The sequence below is a fragment of the Clinocottus analis genome, unplaced genomic scaffold (assembly GCF_023055335.1).
Source record: "Clinocottus analis isolate CAN_PGR_092001 unplaced genomic scaffold, fCliAna1.0.p SCAF_18, whole genome shotgun sequence".
In the NCBI taxonomy this organism is placed as follows: domain Eukaryota; kingdom Metazoa; phylum Chordata; class Actinopteri; order Perciformes; family Cottidae; genus Clinocottus; species Clinocottus analis.
In genome coordinates, this window is record NW_027175909.1 from 10459605 (window position 1) to 10477003 (window position 17399).

The 17399-nt window shown below is 44.3% G+C and overlaps 2 protein-coding genes across 2 annotated transcripts; both read left to right on the plus strand.

Moving 5' to 3' along the window:
• Positions 1 to 490: 490 nt before the first annotated feature.
• On the plus strand, positions 491 to 1727 carry c1qtnf9 (C1q and TNF related 9). Its single transcript, XM_068582140.1, has 3 exons — positions 491 to 677; positions 769 to 831; positions 958 to 1727. The coding sequence occupies exons 1-3, from the start codon at positions 491 to 493 to the stop codon at positions 1725 to 1727; spliced, it is 1020 nt and encodes a 339-aa protein (XP_068438241.1).
• A 1032-nt stretch (positions 1728 to 2759) lies between these two features.
• spata13 (spermatogenesis associated 13) lies at positions 2760 to 17329 on the plus strand. Its single transcript, XM_068581412.1, has 13 exons — positions 2760 to 3255; positions 8674 to 10197; positions 11871 to 12299; positions 12982 to 13126; positions 13305 to 13432; positions 13660 to 13839; positions 14385 to 14564; positions 14811 to 14990; positions 15103 to 15335; positions 15663 to 15792; positions 15928 to 16303; positions 16454 to 16528; positions 16646 to 17329. Exons 1-13 carry the CDS (start codon positions 3247 to 3249, stop codon positions 16825 to 16827), a joined length of 3771 nt encoding a protein of 1256 aa, XP_068437513.1. The 5' UTR covers positions 2760 to 3246; the 3' UTR covers positions 16828 to 17329.
• The last annotated feature ends 70 nt before the right edge of the window (positions 17330 to 17399 follow it).

Genomic DNA, 17399 nt, shown 5'->3' on the forward strand with positions numbered 1-17399 from the left:
ATTGTTCAATTAAAAGTATGATATTCTCCGATCCAGACAGCATCAATGTCCTGTTTGCTTTATTGTATAAGAAGGCAGTACATGTCAAACTATGTGGCTTTTTGCATGTCTGACCCTGACACACACTCTATGTGTATTAGCCTCAACTAGCTAGAAGCATCTGAAGGGGCACAGGTGATGCGTAACAGACAGACTTACTTAATGAGTAAGCCACAAACACAGCCTGACCAATGAAATGGCTTCGAGGACCCAGGTCCTTCATGTCCAAAGTTCTTGTCCAGCTTATGTTTAATTTGGTTGGTGTTTGTCTTTTGTTCCACTGTACTCCTCTTGCGTATTCTTGCATGATAACAATTTGATTCATTGCTGCGTGTTCTTATAAGTAGTGCATGTGGTTATGTCGTGAACTATGCACTGGCTTTAACTTCTTCAGTGTAAACGTTTTTGCATAGTTGGATGGTAGTTTTGTTAGACTGGTGCATCAGGTAAAATGCTGCAGATGAGGGTTAGAGTCATTCTCTTGCTTCTGCTATTGGCAGTCCGGTGTGTGACACAGGAAGTAATCCAGAATAAAGGCTGTGTTTGTGGACACCCTGGAATACCAGGGGACCCTGGACACAATGGTACACCTGGCCGAGATGGCCGAGATGGACTCAGAGGTGACAAAGGTGATCCAGGTAAGTTTAGAACTTGAATTAATTAGCTTTGTTTCTTGTCTTAAACTTCACAATGTATAATAACAATCATTTCTGAATCACCACTTAAAAGGTCAAGTTGGACTTATTGGATCAGCAGGCATTGATGGTCACAAGGGAGACAAAGGGGAACTCGGTATGTATTATCAAAATCAATCTATCTTTACCAGGGGTTCATACTTTATTTAAACACAACTTATTTATATTAGTTGTAGCTTGTTTAGCTTTCTGGAAATAGAAATCGCACGCTTGTCATTTACAGGTGCAGTTGGCCCAGCAGGTCTCAAAGGGAAAAGGGGAGATAATGGAGAACGGGGTCCTCCTGGGAAATTGGGGCCCCAAGGAGTCCAAGGGCCTTTAGGCCTGAAAGGATGTAAGGGGGAGCTTGGGCTGCCGGGACCCGAAGGACCTAAAGGTGATTTGGGGCCTCTTGGACCAGAGGGTTCAAAGGGGGAAATTGGCCTGCGAGGTGACAGAGGCATTCAGGGTCCAGTTGGACCCCCTGGGAGAACAGGGCCAAAGGGGGAAATTGGTGTTCCGGGCCACAAAGGTAATATTGGTTATCGTGGTGAGAGAGGGACTCGAGGAGAGCAAGGTGGAAAGGGTGAGAAGGGAGACGCACCTGTTATCTCTAAAAGTGCCTTCTCTGTGGGACTCACAGCACAAAGTAAACTCCCGGCAGTTAACGCACCGATCCGCTTCGACAAGATCATTTACAACGAACAGAATCACTACGATCTCCAAACAGGGAGATTCACATGCGCCGCAGCAGGAGCCTATTTCTTCACCTACTACATCACCGTCTACTCCAGAAACGTTAAGGTGGCTCTGGTGAAGAATGGTGCAAGGATAATCCACACCACAGATACCTACCAGAGCAGCGAAGATCAGGCAGCAGGGGGCGCCGTGCTGCACCTGGATGTGGGGGACAAGGTATGGCTGCAGGTGGCTGGAGGAGAGCTGTTCAATGGGCTCTTTGCTGATGAAGATGATGACACCACTTTCTCTGGGTTCTTAATTTTTGGAACTTAAATTAGGCATAATTTCTTTAAAACTGCTGCTAACTGTTTTATAACAAACAGAAATCAGTCAGGAGAATGTACCGGCTTCTAAACTTTATGACTCTAATAAATTCATTGTGTAATATAATGAAGTGCATTTGCTCAATTACTGATCGGAGGTACTTGTACTTTATTACTTTTACTCAACTGCATTTATTTGACTACTGTGGTTGCTTTGCTGATTACACATTACAATCGATTGTTAAAGATTAACTACCTAAGAAAATAAAGTAGTTGGAAACAGCTCGACACTGTAACTTACCTATTACACATTTGTGTATCAGTGATGTTAACTTCACTAATTTAATGTAGACACTCAAGGGCAAATTCTCAGCATCTTGAGTACTCTCTTTTTATATATTAAGTACATTTTGCTGGTAATACTTCCATACATTTCTTTGAGTGAAGAAACAATGACATTTACACTGTTATATTGCTACTTTAAATAATCTGAATTATTACTGCACTGTATGTTGTGCATGATGTAGTTAAATCGATTTAAATTAGGTCTTGTACATATACTTGTGATGGAATGAGATAATCAGCCTGTAAATAAACAACAACACAATTAAACACTTGCGATTCAGGCGTGGTGTCATTTTTGTCACAAGCAAAAGCTTTGTGACTTCATATGTCCTCATTGTTATGTTACTATACAACATTCACGAAGTGATTCTTACTCTGGTATTTGGGGATGGGCAAGCACAACAGAAATGCTCGAGACATTAATTGTCTTGGCAACACGACACGAGGAAGAAAGTGCAACAGCAACTGGAAGGTCTAGTCTTTTTTTGTTCAAGGAGCTGCAGGAAATGAGGAGCAGCATTCTTTTTTTCTTCAATGAAGAGCACTCCACTGTGGGCGTGGCTTAGTGGTCACGGACTCATCTACTACATTATGATTGGCTGTCAGCCGTATGGTTACCCTGTGGTCAACCAGTAACCTCAATCGTAACCTCTCGAAGCCACGCCCCCTGGAAACACTGCAACAAGTGCATGAATGATGCTCACCAGCTCGATCCTCCAAGAAAGACCTATTTGAACTGGAGTAGCCTTAACCATCGAAATAATGAGCCTTTCTTGTTCAACTTCGGAAGATATGGCATGACTCAGTATTTATTTTCTACGGTTACTTGACTACCAACAGGTTTTTGCCGGTCGTAAAAAAAACAAAGCTCTGCAAAGCTTGCGTAATTTAGAAAAAGTTTACCAGTGAGCTCGTGAGCTAGCTCAAGTTGCTAGCACAGTGTCTACGCAAAGTCCGCCAGCCGTTTGTCTCAATATGTCGCGGGGTAACTAGTTCGCAGCGCACTGGTCGTGCTTCTTTTTTTTTGTTCTTCCCTCGACATGTTTTCGCGTGACGACGACGAGCGCGAGGCAGCCAGCCGTCGGAGCTCCGAGAAACCAAGGATCCTCCACGATGGCTGAACAACACAAACAGCTGCTCTGTTGATGTGAGAAGAGAAGGTCAGGAGGACAACATCAGCGACTATGAGCAGGGTGAGCAAGCGGTGTTTTCTGCTATCTGCGCAGTGACTGCTAATGCACCTAAAACAAGTGACAGGTTGCATTGTGATTCTTTTAAGTGATTTTATAATCGTGTATCGCATTATAGTTGCGTTGATTTCAGATTTTGTGAAAGAAACCCTACCAGAGGGGGTTATTGCAGTGCATTTCAGCCGTGGTTGTTATAGTGATGTGGGAGATGCCAGGCTGTGCAGGGAGTTGGTGAAGGAGGGGTTGGGTGGGGGCACCTACTACAAAGAGCTTTATGCTCAAAGAAAGTTAATTAATGCAGAAATAAATAAGCAGTTTTGCCCCGAGTTCTTTGTGGGTTTAGAAAACTACTCTGTGTAATCTCCTCCCATAGCTCCTTGTTTCCAGAGTACTAACTTAGTCTGCAGCCATCACTACAGTTTACTCACAATTAAAGTTGGTTTTCGTTGTTCCCCAGATGGAAATGTATACTAGAGGTAAACTGTGGCGTCAAGCTCATTCATTGTTAAATATACAAGGAACAGGCTCTTCTGCTTTATAGAGGATTTATAAACACGAGAATATACTGCTGAACCACTCAATATATTTTTACAACAGGCTGCTTTATATTATACACTGTTGTACTTTGGCCTCATGAAGCCCAAAAGAGAGCATAGTGTGTAGTTTATGATCTTAATCTGCATTACTTTTCTTATTTTTGTACTTCAGACCAGAGAGCAGAGAAGAAACTTACCAGCCAAGTTAAATAGGACGTTTGTGTCAGGGAAACACTGTGTTCATTATCAATGTGGAGCATAAACTATTCCAAACTCACAAACCGATGGGAACCAATATTTAAGATTGTGTCAGATCCCCATATGATATTAGTGGCTTTATACTCTTGAGAAGCGGTTTCCATGGTCTTTGAATAACGAGTCTTGTGGTTATTGTTGCATTGCTGTCAGGTTACACTGTTGACAACAAGTCTCAGTGGTGTTTTGTCCTCTCTAAGCCTTGTGCACTGTGCGGTGTTAGATTTCTGTATGTCTGTCTCCACGACAGTCCACAGCAGATCAGGTGAGTAAGTATGTGAGAGTGGTGACACTCCCTGGTTTAGCCGGTACCTGTACTTCCCACGCTCTATAGAAAGGGGCGTGGCATCTCCCAAACTCCTATCTTACAGATCAAAAAATGAGGAACTAGGTCATGGACAAATATGAGACTAAAACCAATGAAACTGAACCGGTAGCACATGTGTCAACGTGATTCAGACGGGACGTGTTGTCTATTTCATAATCATGTGTGAATACTGTTTTGAAAATGTATCTTTTAGCTTTTAAATTGTCGTCCTTAATATCTAAAGTGCACACCGGCCAAGTTGCCCCCGGCAGTCAAGCTCTTGTGGGCGGTTTACAAGCTTTGGGTGTCACTCTCAGTCAGTGCTGAATAGCTTAGTTGTCGCCCTGATTAGGCTATCATGTGTAGATGAAACCAGTCCTGAACACAGACTGGTAAAGCTCCGCTAATAAGATTATTACTGGGATAGAAGAGGAATAGGCTCTACACACACAAACTACACACTCCCTCTCCCACACTCATACAATACATTTCCTTTCTTGCTGATACTTTTAATCTTTGCAAAGGTCAGAAAACAAGCATCAAGGCTAATAAGATTTGAATATGGATTAAAATATTTGATACTGAATATTGTCAAGTGTTCCTAATCTTGCTAGACGATTGTACACTCACTATGAGAAGTCATTCATTTCAAAGACAAAACACAGGGAATTATTTCTCTAGTTCTGAAAAAGTTTCACAGAACCTTAGTTATACATGCACTGATTTAGTTAACATGTTCTTTAAAACATTATGGTGCGTTGTTTTCGGACGTGTCTTCCTTACAGCTTTCATTCCTTGAGACAAATACACAACCAGTGATGTGGCAGACAAAGGAATGGCGGTGTTGCTCCAGGGCGGTTGTGTCCGTCTCAGAGTTAACTCCAGAGAATGGAAAATGACAGAATTTTCTTTCCTTGCGGTTTTTCAATTTAATGCTCAGTTAATTTTGGCCTAATGGGTTTATCCTGCCTTCAGGCAGGACATACCTCTGCAGAGGTCAACTACGGGTAGAAGGTCACTAATCACTATGCATTTATGACTCCTTGCATAACAGCCTGAGTTTTGTAGCCAAACAGGAAGGGAGTCTGTGATTTAAATGCCTTCCTCCCTGCTCAGCTCAGTGCACGCATGCGTGTGAGTGCACATGGGCCGTGTAATATGTGAAAGGATGCTCTAACTAATTGTGCATCTGTTTTTGGAGTGCATGCTTTGAGCCTTTGTATACTTGTTTATGTATCTGGGTGAGTGTTTTCATCCTTGTCTCTGGGAGTCTAATCTGAGGCTGGCTCCAGCTGGCTGCCATGTGTGTGTGGGGGGGGACTCCTCCCTGAGCTCTTAATTAACTCTGGACCAGGGCCCCAGCGCACCGCTCCCATCCAGAAGAAGAAGCCAGAGAGCAAGAGTGATCCTGGTACGGAGGCAGAGTGAAGAGGATACAGGAAAGTTCAAAGTGACCTGCATTCACGGACAGTAGGGTTTGATATTAACGTATATGTAAGAAATATTTATCTGGAAGGCATCGCTGTCAACATGGATATAATAATTTTATTTCCTCTGTCTCTTAAGAAAATATGGAGGAAAGGGAAAGATGACAAAGATTTGAACTTTTGATTTTAAATTAACAAAATTCTAAATATTATCAGAATTATGCTTGTATTCCTGTACTGTGTTTGTATTGTCGACAGTACAAAAATACAGTACCTCGAGTAGAAAAGCAGTTCAGTATTCCTTTTATATTTTATTTTTCTAAAAACAGCTTTTCATAGTTAAGAAAGCGGCTGTTGACGGTGTCTAATCTGTTCTTAAATGTGGTCGGTATGGTTTGCCAACCAACCTTCCATGTCAACAGACAAACAAGTTTGTCTACCATGCACATCAAAGCCAACATTGTCATTGAGGTTGATGCATTCAGTCTAGACTAGAAATTCAATAAGGCTCATAAAGATGTCACCAGTTTTAAAGGACATAGTTAAAAGTAATAGAAACTAACACACTGTAGACTTAATGGAGTATAAAGCATATTGCATTTATGCATTAGTGGTAGTCACCACATGCGTCAGCTTGGTTCTGACAGCACTGCCAAGCATTAGTAGACGCCAACTGGCCTGTGATAGTTGGCGCCAAGTTTACGGAAAAGGCAGAAAGGTGTTGAAGGATAACGCAGTGGGAATGGCTGATAGCGCGACGTGAGTGTTAGAAACTAAAACACGCCGCTCAAGCTGTAGAAATTCCTGTCCTGTCTCCTATCTTTCTGCTTGAAAAATAGATGGACTAATTGATCCCGTCTACTTTTCCAGTTGCTACTCCAACGGGATTCGTTCAGCGGCCGCCGAGGAGAAAGTACAAGAAGACAATTCAGCAAAGCTTTGAAAGCCGCACATTGTTTCACAAGGGGTGTTTACTGTCTGTCAGCAGTGGTGCTTGGCAGCGGTGGCTCTGTGTTTACATAAGTGTTCTGTGTGATGGAGTGAGCGGGTTGAAGTGACAGAAGATTCCACAGAGAGTTTGACTGAGAAAGCCCATCTGCTGCTGAGCACGCATGAGGACGGGGAGGCATGGGAGCGTTCCAGGATCTGTGCACCTCCCAGCACGTGTTGCCTACAGAGCAACAGGGCAACAGCGGAAGCAACGCTGCCAATCGAAGATGAAAAAAAAAAACGCCTTCAGTTTGCGTTTGGACTCAGTAATGCTGACAAAGTCGTAATTTATTTTTGCTAAGTACTGAAATGATAATAACAATATGTCGAGGTGTTTTGTAGGAGACTAGAAAATGTAAGACAATGCAGGAAATGTAAAACAATCAGCAGTGACTAAAGTAATTTCATTTTGAACATTTCTGAAGTATAGCATTTAGAAGCCATAACATTACATTCATTGATTATAACACATGATGTGTTGTGTTTAGTTTTTAAAGTGTATACTGACTAAACGAGCAGTTTGGGGGTGGTTAAAGTAAAGTTATACAGTAAAAAAGACGATAATCCATAAAGTTGCTCCATTTAAATGTAATTAAACCTTCAAAAATATATAACAAGTATTTGCTATACCATATTACATTATTCTAACAACAACATATCAGAGGATGTCTGTCTCACACTATGATATTGATATTACAACCACATATCATTTTAGTCTGAAAGTCATTTAAGATGCTATTTAATGTTGCCAGTCAATATGCTGTCGTCTCTACAGCCTCGTCATTTTGTCTAGTCTACTCACTTTGTAGGAAATAAGTTATTATTAGTGCGACTTAAAAAACAGACCTTGGATCTTTTTTTCACAGAAGACATTTTGACGTCACAGAGGAAAAAACATGGGTGTAAATTGTAAAACAAATGATACTTGAATGCCACTTAGCTGCCTCAGTTTAAGGGTCCTGATATTGTGCACGCTGACTCACTGTCACACTCGTTGAGGTTTACTGGAAAACATGAAGAATAGAGCCATTGTTAATGTGATGACTGTTGTAGCATCTGTGCTTTTCCTTCTATAACAAGCTTAATGCACACTTTGAAAAACACCAAGTAGAATCCTTTAGAGAAAACCTGTGTATTAGGAGTTAAGAGATGTTAAACTATTAAACTATGTTTACTGATTTGAAGACCACACAACCCTCCCCCGCACCGTCACCTCCTCCTCCTACGTTGTCTGGAGAAAACTGGGCAATTTATTGCATTAATCACAATGGATTAGCAAGTTTCATTGCTTAATCACGCTCACAAAGCCCCACTTCAAAGGCTCGGCTGCATTTGCCACTGGCCAGAAGCGCGCACACACACACACACACAGACACACACACACAAAGCTGAACTTGGCACAACACCACCCCGACCTGGGCCTCTGCTCTCCTTGGACATTGAAATACAGCACCAAGGACAAATGAATGTTGTGTTCTCAGTGAAATATGTTTTACTCCTCTGGATACTGTGTGTGCACACTGAGGGATATCCATCTTTCTGTTTCATCATCTGTCTCTCGCTTTATTCTCTCTGGTGCTCCTTTCGCATGCAAACGCAGAGGAAACTGAACTTTAAAGTTCACACAGACAATTGTTTATTCTTGTGCTCACGTCCCTTTAGGCACACTGTACTAATGTTTTTCATCAGGTCATTTATTTTTGCAGCTTTCCCTGAAAAAAAACATTGCTATCCGAATCTTAGTGTATTCAGTTAATACAAAAAATATTGATATTCATATTTTTTTCTCTTCTATCAAGTTGAATTTCTACAACGTTTCCTTTGAATGGAACCATTCATTCTTTTATGATGCAATAAGCAAAGAGTTCTAAGATGAGCTAAAACTAAATCTCTGTTTGGTTTGCAGGCAGAACAGCAGGACAGGGTCTTGTCCACTAGCGAAGACTCTCTCCCGTGCCTCCACAACTCTAAAGCTGACCCGCTGACCCGAAGCCGACCCCTCAGTGATATATACCCCTTCCACAGCCACGCTGACGGAAGTGTAGTCCCGTGTCGGCCGTCTGGGTGCAGCGCCCAAGTACAGCCGGTGACAGCGGGTCCTTACGAAAACCGATGGAATGGCATAAACACCTCCTGGTCCAACCCCGTCATAGGACAAACTGAGGGAAAGCCTTATTCCTCAAGAATTATGAGGCTTTTTTCCAACTCGAGGAAGGTCCCTGTCCCCGCTCCCAGTTCTACCACTGAAGGCCCCACCTCAACCCACAGCAACAACAGTGTCCCCCAGTCCTGGTCAGGACTATCAGGACTAGGTGTGGACTCCTTCAAGAAGCTCCGCTCCTCTGTGCTCCAGGGTATACAGAGCAGAGGGGCGCTCAGCCAAGATGGAGACCATGAACCATCAGATCGGGAAATGGCTAATGACACAGGTGTGGCCGACATTGACCCTGGTTTAGATGATGCAGAAAATCATTTCAAGTTCGCAGACGGTTGCAGTGTGTCTAATGGAAACTTTGATGGCCAAAAGTTTTCTGGGATGAGCCACTCTGGATCAGATATTGAGGACTACGATGATGAGGAAAATGACGAAGGAGATGGGCTCACGCGCAACACGCGGATCTCAAGGAGTATCAGGAGAGCGTATGGAGCCGGACGCATCTCCTTACTGGACACAGGGAATAGGAGGATAGCAGGAAGCGGCACAAATGAAGCAAAACCAGATCAGACATCCGGCATCAACGTACAAGCAAAGAACATGGAGGAGAACACAAACGTGACGGTGCTGAGCAGACTGAGCAAAAGTGCCGAAAATCTTCACATATTTAAGGCGCCTTTCAGACGCAAAGCCCCATCTCCAGGACCGCCTTTGCTTCAGGAGGAAGCCCAGAGGGCTAGCACGTCAAACGGGAAACCAAACATCCAGAGGACCGCCAGCGCCTCCTCAGTGGATCTCCGGGGCCACGCTGTCGGCAGCACGAAGAACCCAGTGATGACCAAGGGGCCGATGCTGAAGCTCGTTGGCAGCATGACTGACCTGACTGTCAGACGCAGGCGAAGTCCCTCCCCGAACCCTACCTCTGCATCTCCGTTGTCGCCCCTGACTCGTCTCCACGATGACTACTCCCGCCGCGCGCCTTGTCTACCGACCAGCGAGCGACAGCGCCGGCCCTCGCCTGTCAGAGGCCGGGTCATGTCTGTCGAACGCTCCCCTCTGGTTCATCTCCAGGCCGAATGCAGTGACGGCATCCGGCAGCACCAGGTCCTCATCAGCCCGGTTTCTGTGGAGCCGCCAGAAGGAACAGAGCCGACTTCACCTGCCGTCTCTGCTCGTGGTGAATCAGGAACAGCAGAATGCGAGTCATCTCCTCTTAGCCAGACAGAAACTCCCCAACAACAAGATCAGACTGAAGTCGGCGTGCTACCAAATGAGGTAAGGGACGAAAACCATGTGTGTAGAAATGAGAGGGGTGTGAAATATTAAAATGTTCTTGATGCATACTGGATATAGTTTCTGTTAGCAGTCAGTATTGCCCCACCTGTTTCTATCTGCTGAGCACAGGCAGTTCTGATACAATGCAGAATGTTTGAAAAACAGTGATGGCATCATGCTTGTCTGATTACAAAGCTTTTTCACTACGACAGAGAGAAATGTCCCGCATTAGCAGCATCTTTATCGTTGACTTGGATTGGAAATCATTAGATAACAGGCTCTCTGTGAAGTTTGAATAGAGGAAGGAATTACTGACAGAGGAAAGATTGTGATTATAATCTAGAACATCGTGATCCTTCACGGATGCCAATCTTCCTGTTGAGTGCCATTGACCCTCGTCTTGGGAAATGCACCATCACACCTTTCCGATGTGATTTTATGAAGTGATCTTTGAATCCGGCATGATTCCAGCCCGCTGCAGTGAGTCGGCACGTCTGTGTCAGGATGTCAGTCAGTATTGCGCGCGTGTGCTGAAAAGAAAAGAGCTGCATGTGTCCAAAGTCCCCTTCAGTGTCAAAAAAAAAAATGACGCAAGCATAAATCGTTCTTTACTGTCCTTTCCACTGTCAGTTGTGTATGATATACTGACTTTTGCGCCAGAACGGTCACATGCTCAAGCCAGCTGTTCTGTGCCGGCATTCTGAAGGAGCAGAGTTAATGATTAGGCTTTGTTTATGATTAGCGGCCCTTGCGCAAAACTGCTCCATAGCCCTGCTGCTGTCGGAGGATACGCAGCGAGGAGTGAGTACAGCCCCCGCCTCACCCCCTCCGCCCCCCAACCCCTCCATCCCCCATTCCCTTGAGCTGAAGCCGAGTGGATCAAAGTCCAGCACCATGGACACTGGGCCTTGGACGGCTAGCAGAACCACCAGGTAGACCGGATCCAGAGACGCAGCGCTCTCATGAAATGTGCTTTTGTCCGAGAGTCGGATCTAGCCTTTGAAGATGAACCGGAAAAATTGGATTTGTTTACCATAGAAATCAAGCGGCTTTTGCCGGCCTCAAAAACAATTACAGACACAGGTCAGTCTGTGTTTGTGTGTCTTCACAATGGTGCTAGTCCACTGTGTGCCTTTCCAGTGTGTATGCTGGGGACCGGACACAGATCGAGAAAAGCAAGAGGTGAGGTTTGATATCGCTGGTCGACTAACGGAGAACAGCAGTTTCCGCATGAGTAACTATTAGCCAATATTTGAGCGTTGTGTAAACAATACATGCTTACATTCATACCGAATGATAACATTTGATTGTGGAATATTTGTGGGATTTTTGTGGCAGTTCTTGTTTGAACTTGATAAGCAGAGAGGTTCATTGTGTTCAATATGTGGAGGGAATCACTGTGTGAACCTGAATAAGTTCACGTGCTAATAAAGTTTCTCCTGATAAAGTTCATTGAAATAGTTTCACACTGATTAACGTGGTTTCTGCCTTGAGATCCAACCGAGACAATTGCAGCTACTTTTTTGACTCGCAGTCAGCACCTTTTTGCTCTGTTTCTGATTAACAAACGTTATGTTCTGCGTCTGTGTGCATTGCAGATCATTGAACAGGAGAAAATCAACATGAGCGTGCTCGTAGAGTTTTTAATTATTTTTTTTTTGTTTCATCCCTAGGAAACATCAGAGCCGGAAGCACTTCTCCAAACAGAGGAAGACTCTCCAACAACCAGCAGCACCCTTCCTATTTCACCTACATGCCTCTCGGAGTCACCCAAAGATGCATCCACGGAAACATCCGTCGTCAAGCCCAGGCGAAGGAGTGGACGTTCGAGACCTCGTCCCATCTCAGACTACGGGCAGCTTGTTTCCAGGAAGCACTCTATTCCAGAGGAAGTGGCAGAACTGCGTGCTGAAGAAAGGACAGCACATCCCTCGTTGCATAAAGACTGCAGTGGTAGTGACGCATGCGGGAACGGAGAGAGCCCCGAGAACTGCAACATCAACGGAGACGCTCAAGGCACGAGGCAGCGGCCAATCTCCGTGATAGGAGTTGTTGATCTGTTCTCTTCTGATACGGAGGAGAAAGACGACCGCCTTCCTTCTGTAAGCCTTTAAAGTTATGGTTTAAAACTACTAAAAGCACATTCTTTTTGAAAACAATGAAAAGGCTTTGATTAATTTCCATCTACTGTTTATAAACTGTTAAAATGTGGTTGGATACTTTGTTTCAATGACTCAGGTGTTGAGTCAAGGTTGTCTTCAGACTGATCTCGTTTCAATTCAATACAATTTAAGTTCAGAAGCACGTTTAAAGTCAACTACAAGTTGTTGTTTCCAATGTGTTAAAAATGCAGTCCATCCACATTGTTTTTGCCATTTCATGTGAGTTGTGGTTGATACATGAAGGTAATTTCTATTGTTTTACAGAAGCTCTCAGGTAAATAAGTAGCTATTTTAAAGGACGCAGATGAAGTTTTTTCTTTCCACTAAGTTGGTGTTTGAAGGAAAATATTGAGCATTATTTAAACTGTACAAAAAGATGAGGACCTGGGGCCATTGCCTTGACTCTGTACTTTTTGTTGTGCTCTCTCTTTCTCGCGTCTGTGATGAAGGCATACAATACAAAAAAAAAAGAAAAGAAAAGGTCAAAAATGGTCTTGGTTACGTCAAAAAGTCGCAGGCTCCAATTCAATGTGACAACTGAGAGACCAGGAAGATGGAGAGAGCTTGAGAAAGTGGGCTCTTCCTAAATCCCAGGATGTTTTTTCTCGTCTCTTCCCTGCAGCTTTTGTCGCGGCCGCCCATCCCCTCCCACCAGGTTCCCCCCTACAGAGCCGTGTCTGCCAGGTTTCGACCCTCCTCCCTCTCCCAAAGCACCCCCATCGGACTGGACCGCGTTGGACGGCGTCAGCTGCACAGAGTCCTCAGCGGTGAGAACCGGGGTTGTTGTTGTTGATCACAAATGTTCGTCTGTGGGAAAGCAGAGTCTGGGAATGTCAATAAGTGTGTTGGAGAAAACTGCTGCTGTGGGTGTGACTGCATCTGTGGCTTGTTTCCTGAAGAATTTGGATCTTGTTATCTCTTTTAACCCCTGTGTATTTGTTGCAGTCGGTGTGTCTGAGTGCTCACCGACACTTGATGACAGCGTGAGCGAAGAGGAGGAGGGCAGCTTTGATGAGCTCAGTGATGTCACGCCCTACCTCCAGCCAGGGGTGGAGCTCTCTGTGCTCAACGAGGTACAGTTGAGGAAGGAAACGCTCTTCTCCAAAGACGTGTGTTGAATTCATGATGAAACCTTTAATCTTGTTGTATGCGTGCCTCGTGAACGGCTTTGTGTCAAAATGTTTTCAATCTGTTTGACCGAACGGACAACCACATGTCTCGACATAATCGGACATGTTAAACATGGGCTTAGCCTGCATGTAATTGTATTTTTTATCTTATCTGTGTGTGTTCCTCTCAGTGGATAAACTCTGGCCATACGGTGTATGCTGAGGCTCTCTGGGACCATGTGACCATGGAGGAGCAGGAGCTTGCCTTCAAGGCTGGAGATGTTATCCGGGTCCTGGATGCCTCGCATAAGGACTGGTGGTGGGGCAGAGGGGCTGACAAGGAGGCCTGGTTCCCTTCCTGCTTTGTGAGGGTAAGTGGACTTCCTGACCTCTGTGTCAAACGCATGTTTGCTCTCCAGCGGCACAGAAAAGACCCACAAACTGGCTTCGCTCCAAGCAAACCTCCACAGCCCTCTTCAGTGTGTGTGAGCGGGTTAGAACCTCACAGGTTCAACTGGTTTCTGTGGTGACGAGCGCTGATTGACTGTTAAGTCTTAATTAGGAAGGCTGTGGTAACCACGGTGAGGTTATTTGATTGGCAGATGGCTGTCCGCTGTGTAATTGCTTGGAGCTGAATCAATGTTGCTCAACAAGAGCTGGTTAAACTTGCACTTATTGTTACTATAGCAATGTTGAGTTTTCTGTAGTTCAATTAGTTATTGTTCCATCTTTTGTAATTTGTTTCACTACGGAGATTTCATGAAACGCAAGCAAAAATGTCAAGAGCCGTGTTTGTTTGATCATGTGTGGGGACGGGAAAGAATATGTTTGGGAAACTAATCCTGACTTAAACAGACTTATTTGTGATTTGAATGCTGCTCAGGAGATCGCTTTGTGTGCGGTGGTTGTGTTTCAGGTGCGAGTGAACCAGGAGGACTCGAGTGCAGACAGTGTGGAGAGCGTAGCGGACCAGGAAGACCCAGCTCCCAGGGACACACACAGCGTTCAGCACAAGGAACAGATGAGAACCAATGTGGTTCAGGAAATCATGAATACTGAACGCATCTACATCAAGCACCTAAAAGACATCTGTGAGGTACGGGCTGCAATGCTCACAGCTCGGGCTGCTACCTTATTTGTCCGTTATTTAATCTATACATTCACACACTTCTCTAAAGCTGTCTTGCATTCAAATACATTTCTAATTTGTGTTATAGAATATTTAGCATAAGCTATACGTTTCAGAAAGTACTTTTCTCTTTAGCACCTCCTGTTGGCCTTTGTGTGACCCGTTTCCATACTTTTCTGTACATTCAGCGTACTGGTTTTGTGCAACTTCCAGGGTTACATCCGCCAGTGCCGTAAACACCCGGACATGTTCACTGAGCTGCAGTTGAAGACCATCTTCAGCAACATAGAGGACATCTACAGGTTCCAGAGGCAGTTTCTCAAAGACCTGGAGAAGAAGTACAACAAAGATGAACCACATCTCAGTGAAATTGGCTCTTGTTTTCTCTTGCAGGTCAGCGACCCCACACACAACCGTCCCAATTCACATAATCACTGTGCAACTCAATTAATTACCTAGTTTAGCAGTTCCACAATTTCATTCAATGTTTCTTTTTGGTCCTTAGGGAGATGGCTTCTCCATCTACTCCGACTACTGTAACACTCATCCAGCAGCCTGCGCTGAGCTGCAGCGCCTTATGAAGTCTGGAAAATATAAGCATTTCTTTGAGGCCTGCCGGCTTCTCCAGCAGATGATTGACATTTCCATTGCTGGTTTCTTGCTCACGCCCGTCCAGAAGATCTGCAAATACCCCCTGCAGCTAGGAGAACTGCTTAAGTACACTCCCAAAGACCACAGGTACTGGAGATTCATTACCTCACTATTTATTTTACTACTTGCGTGTATTGTACATTTTGAGCATCTATTTATTTACACATTCTGTTGAAGGCAAGAAAAAGATGGCCTGTACAATGACAGCTGTGTGTTAATAGCTGCAATATGTTCAGTATTTGTAGTTAACCAATCCAATAATCATTCATTCGCTTTAAATAAAGAAGTCATGGTTTGATAACTAACTTTGTCCATGATTGTTATTAAAGCACTGTTCTATTGTGACTGGAAATGTTCTTTCTATCAGTGTAAAGTGGACCGTGTGCTCATTTTTCCTTTGCTGATTTATTGCAGTGATCACAGCGGAGTGAGCAAAGCGTACGAGGCGATGAAGAATGTGGCCAGTTTGATAAATGAGAGGAAGAGGCGGCTGGAGAGCGTCGACACCATCGCTCACTGGCAGGTGGACATTCTACACTGGGAGGTGATGAGAACTCATAAATATTCTTCCAGTTTGTACTCTGGTTGTTAATCAAATTTATCGGATATGTTTTACCACTCTTGGGTAAAGAATATTGCACGTATTGTGTAAATGTTTGGACTCTACGTGTCGTTGCAGGGCCCGGATGTACTGGAGCGCAGCTCGGAGCTGATCCACTCCGGTGAGCTGACTCGAGTCGTCCGACAAGGCAAAATGCAGCAGCGCAGCTTCTTCCTGTTCGACCACCAGTTGGTCTTCTGTAAAAAAGACGTCCTGCGCAGAGACCTGCTCCACTACCGTGGACGGCTGGATATGGACCAGACCGAGGTTTTGGACGTGGCCGACGGTCGGGACTTCGACCTGGGCCTGACCCTGAGGAATGCTCTGCGCCTGCGCCACGCCTTCACGCTGGAGTTTGTGTGCGTGCTTTGCTGCAGGAAGGCCCAGGACAAGCAGAGGTGGTTGCAGGCCTTCGCCAAGGAGAGATACAGAGTCAAGAAAGACCAAGAGATGGGTGAGTTGAGAAATTCCTTTTGTTCGTGACGCAAAACTGCTCCTGTGGGTAGATGTCAAATAAAAGGGGAACAGGGTGGAACGACTGCTGGAAGAAGGGGGTGGTTGGAAATATTTTGACACAAAGGTGTATTTGTGTGTTTGTTGGCAGGAATGGAAATCAGTGAAGAGCAAAGAAAACAGGCTATTGTTAACGCCAGAAGAGCCAAACAGAAGAAGAGCAAAAGTAAGGAAATTGTTTACTTGATGCCACTCTTCATTTACATTTGATAACGTTTGTATCTTTTTTTTAATTTTCATTCATAACTATTATTTTTTTTGTTTTGCCCGTTCACCTTTTTAGACATTGGTTACTCTGGTTCTGCCCCACCACACCACCAAAACCTTCACCCACTTCACCAGCGTCACATCACCATCCCAACCAGCGTGCCTCAGCAGCAGGTGTTTTCATTGGCCGAGCCCCCAAAACGAAAGCCTCATCACCTGCTGTACAGCATCACCCGCAGTGCCTTTTTCAGGAAATGAGGCTTTGCGCCCTCATCTTTTTTCTTTATCCCCGTGCATGTTCAGAGCACGCCCAAACCATCCTGAAGACTCAAAAGAAGACTTCACTGTTTTTTCTTGTTTTCGTCCGCCTGTGAATGTCAAGTTCTGTTCAGTTTTTTTCTCTTTGTGTTTGATTTTGTTGCCACATGAAGTTCAGTGCCTAGGAAAGGACTGGACCAAAGTGTTAAAATACTGACTCTGTCCATGTTGTTGCCATTAAGATGCTGCTCACTCAACAGACTCCCACCCATTTTGTCTTATAAATCCCAACTGATTTTTTTTTTTTTTTTAAATGTTAATTATAACAATGTATATTCTGCTTTTACGCCAACAAACATGGTTTTAGTTTACTTCAGAGGCTGGACCCTTTTTTTTTTTTTGCTGCGAGTCTGTCAACTCTGAGCACAAGACAGCCGGAGGATAAATGAACTGGCACAGTCACCTGCTTTAACACTGTAAATAAAACTCTTGTACAAACATACCTCGCGAGAATGTTGTAATTTTAAGATTTAGTTTTCTTAGCCAATTGTTAGTTTTTAATTGCAGAGCGC

What these genes read in the sequence shown, in the direction of transcription:
- c1qtnf9 (XM_068582140.1), top strand. Translation starts at nt 491, where the DNA reads ATGCTGCAGATGAGGGTTAGAGTCATTCTCTTGCTTCTGCTATTGGCA. An exon ending in AGGTGACAAAGGTGATCCAG is followed by an intron (nt 678 to 768) that starts GTAAGTTTAGAA and finishes ACCACTTAAAAG; the next exon opens with GTCAAGTTGGACTTATTGGA. An exon ending in GGGAGACAAAGGGGAACTCG is followed by an intron (nt 832 to 957) that starts GTATGTATTATC and finishes TGTCATTTACAG; the next exon opens with GTGCAGTTGGCCCAGCAGGT.
- spata13 (XM_068581412.1), top strand. An exon ending in GCTGCACAGAGTCCTCAGCG is followed by an intron (nt 13,127 to 13,304) that starts GTGAGAACCGGG and finishes TATTTGTTGCAG; the next exon opens with TCGGTGTGTCTGAGTGCTCA. An exon ending in TGGACATTCTACACTGGGAG is followed by an intron (nt 15,793 to 15,927) that starts GTGATGAGAACT and finishes GTGTCGTTGCAG; the next exon opens with GGCCCGGATGTACTGGAGCG.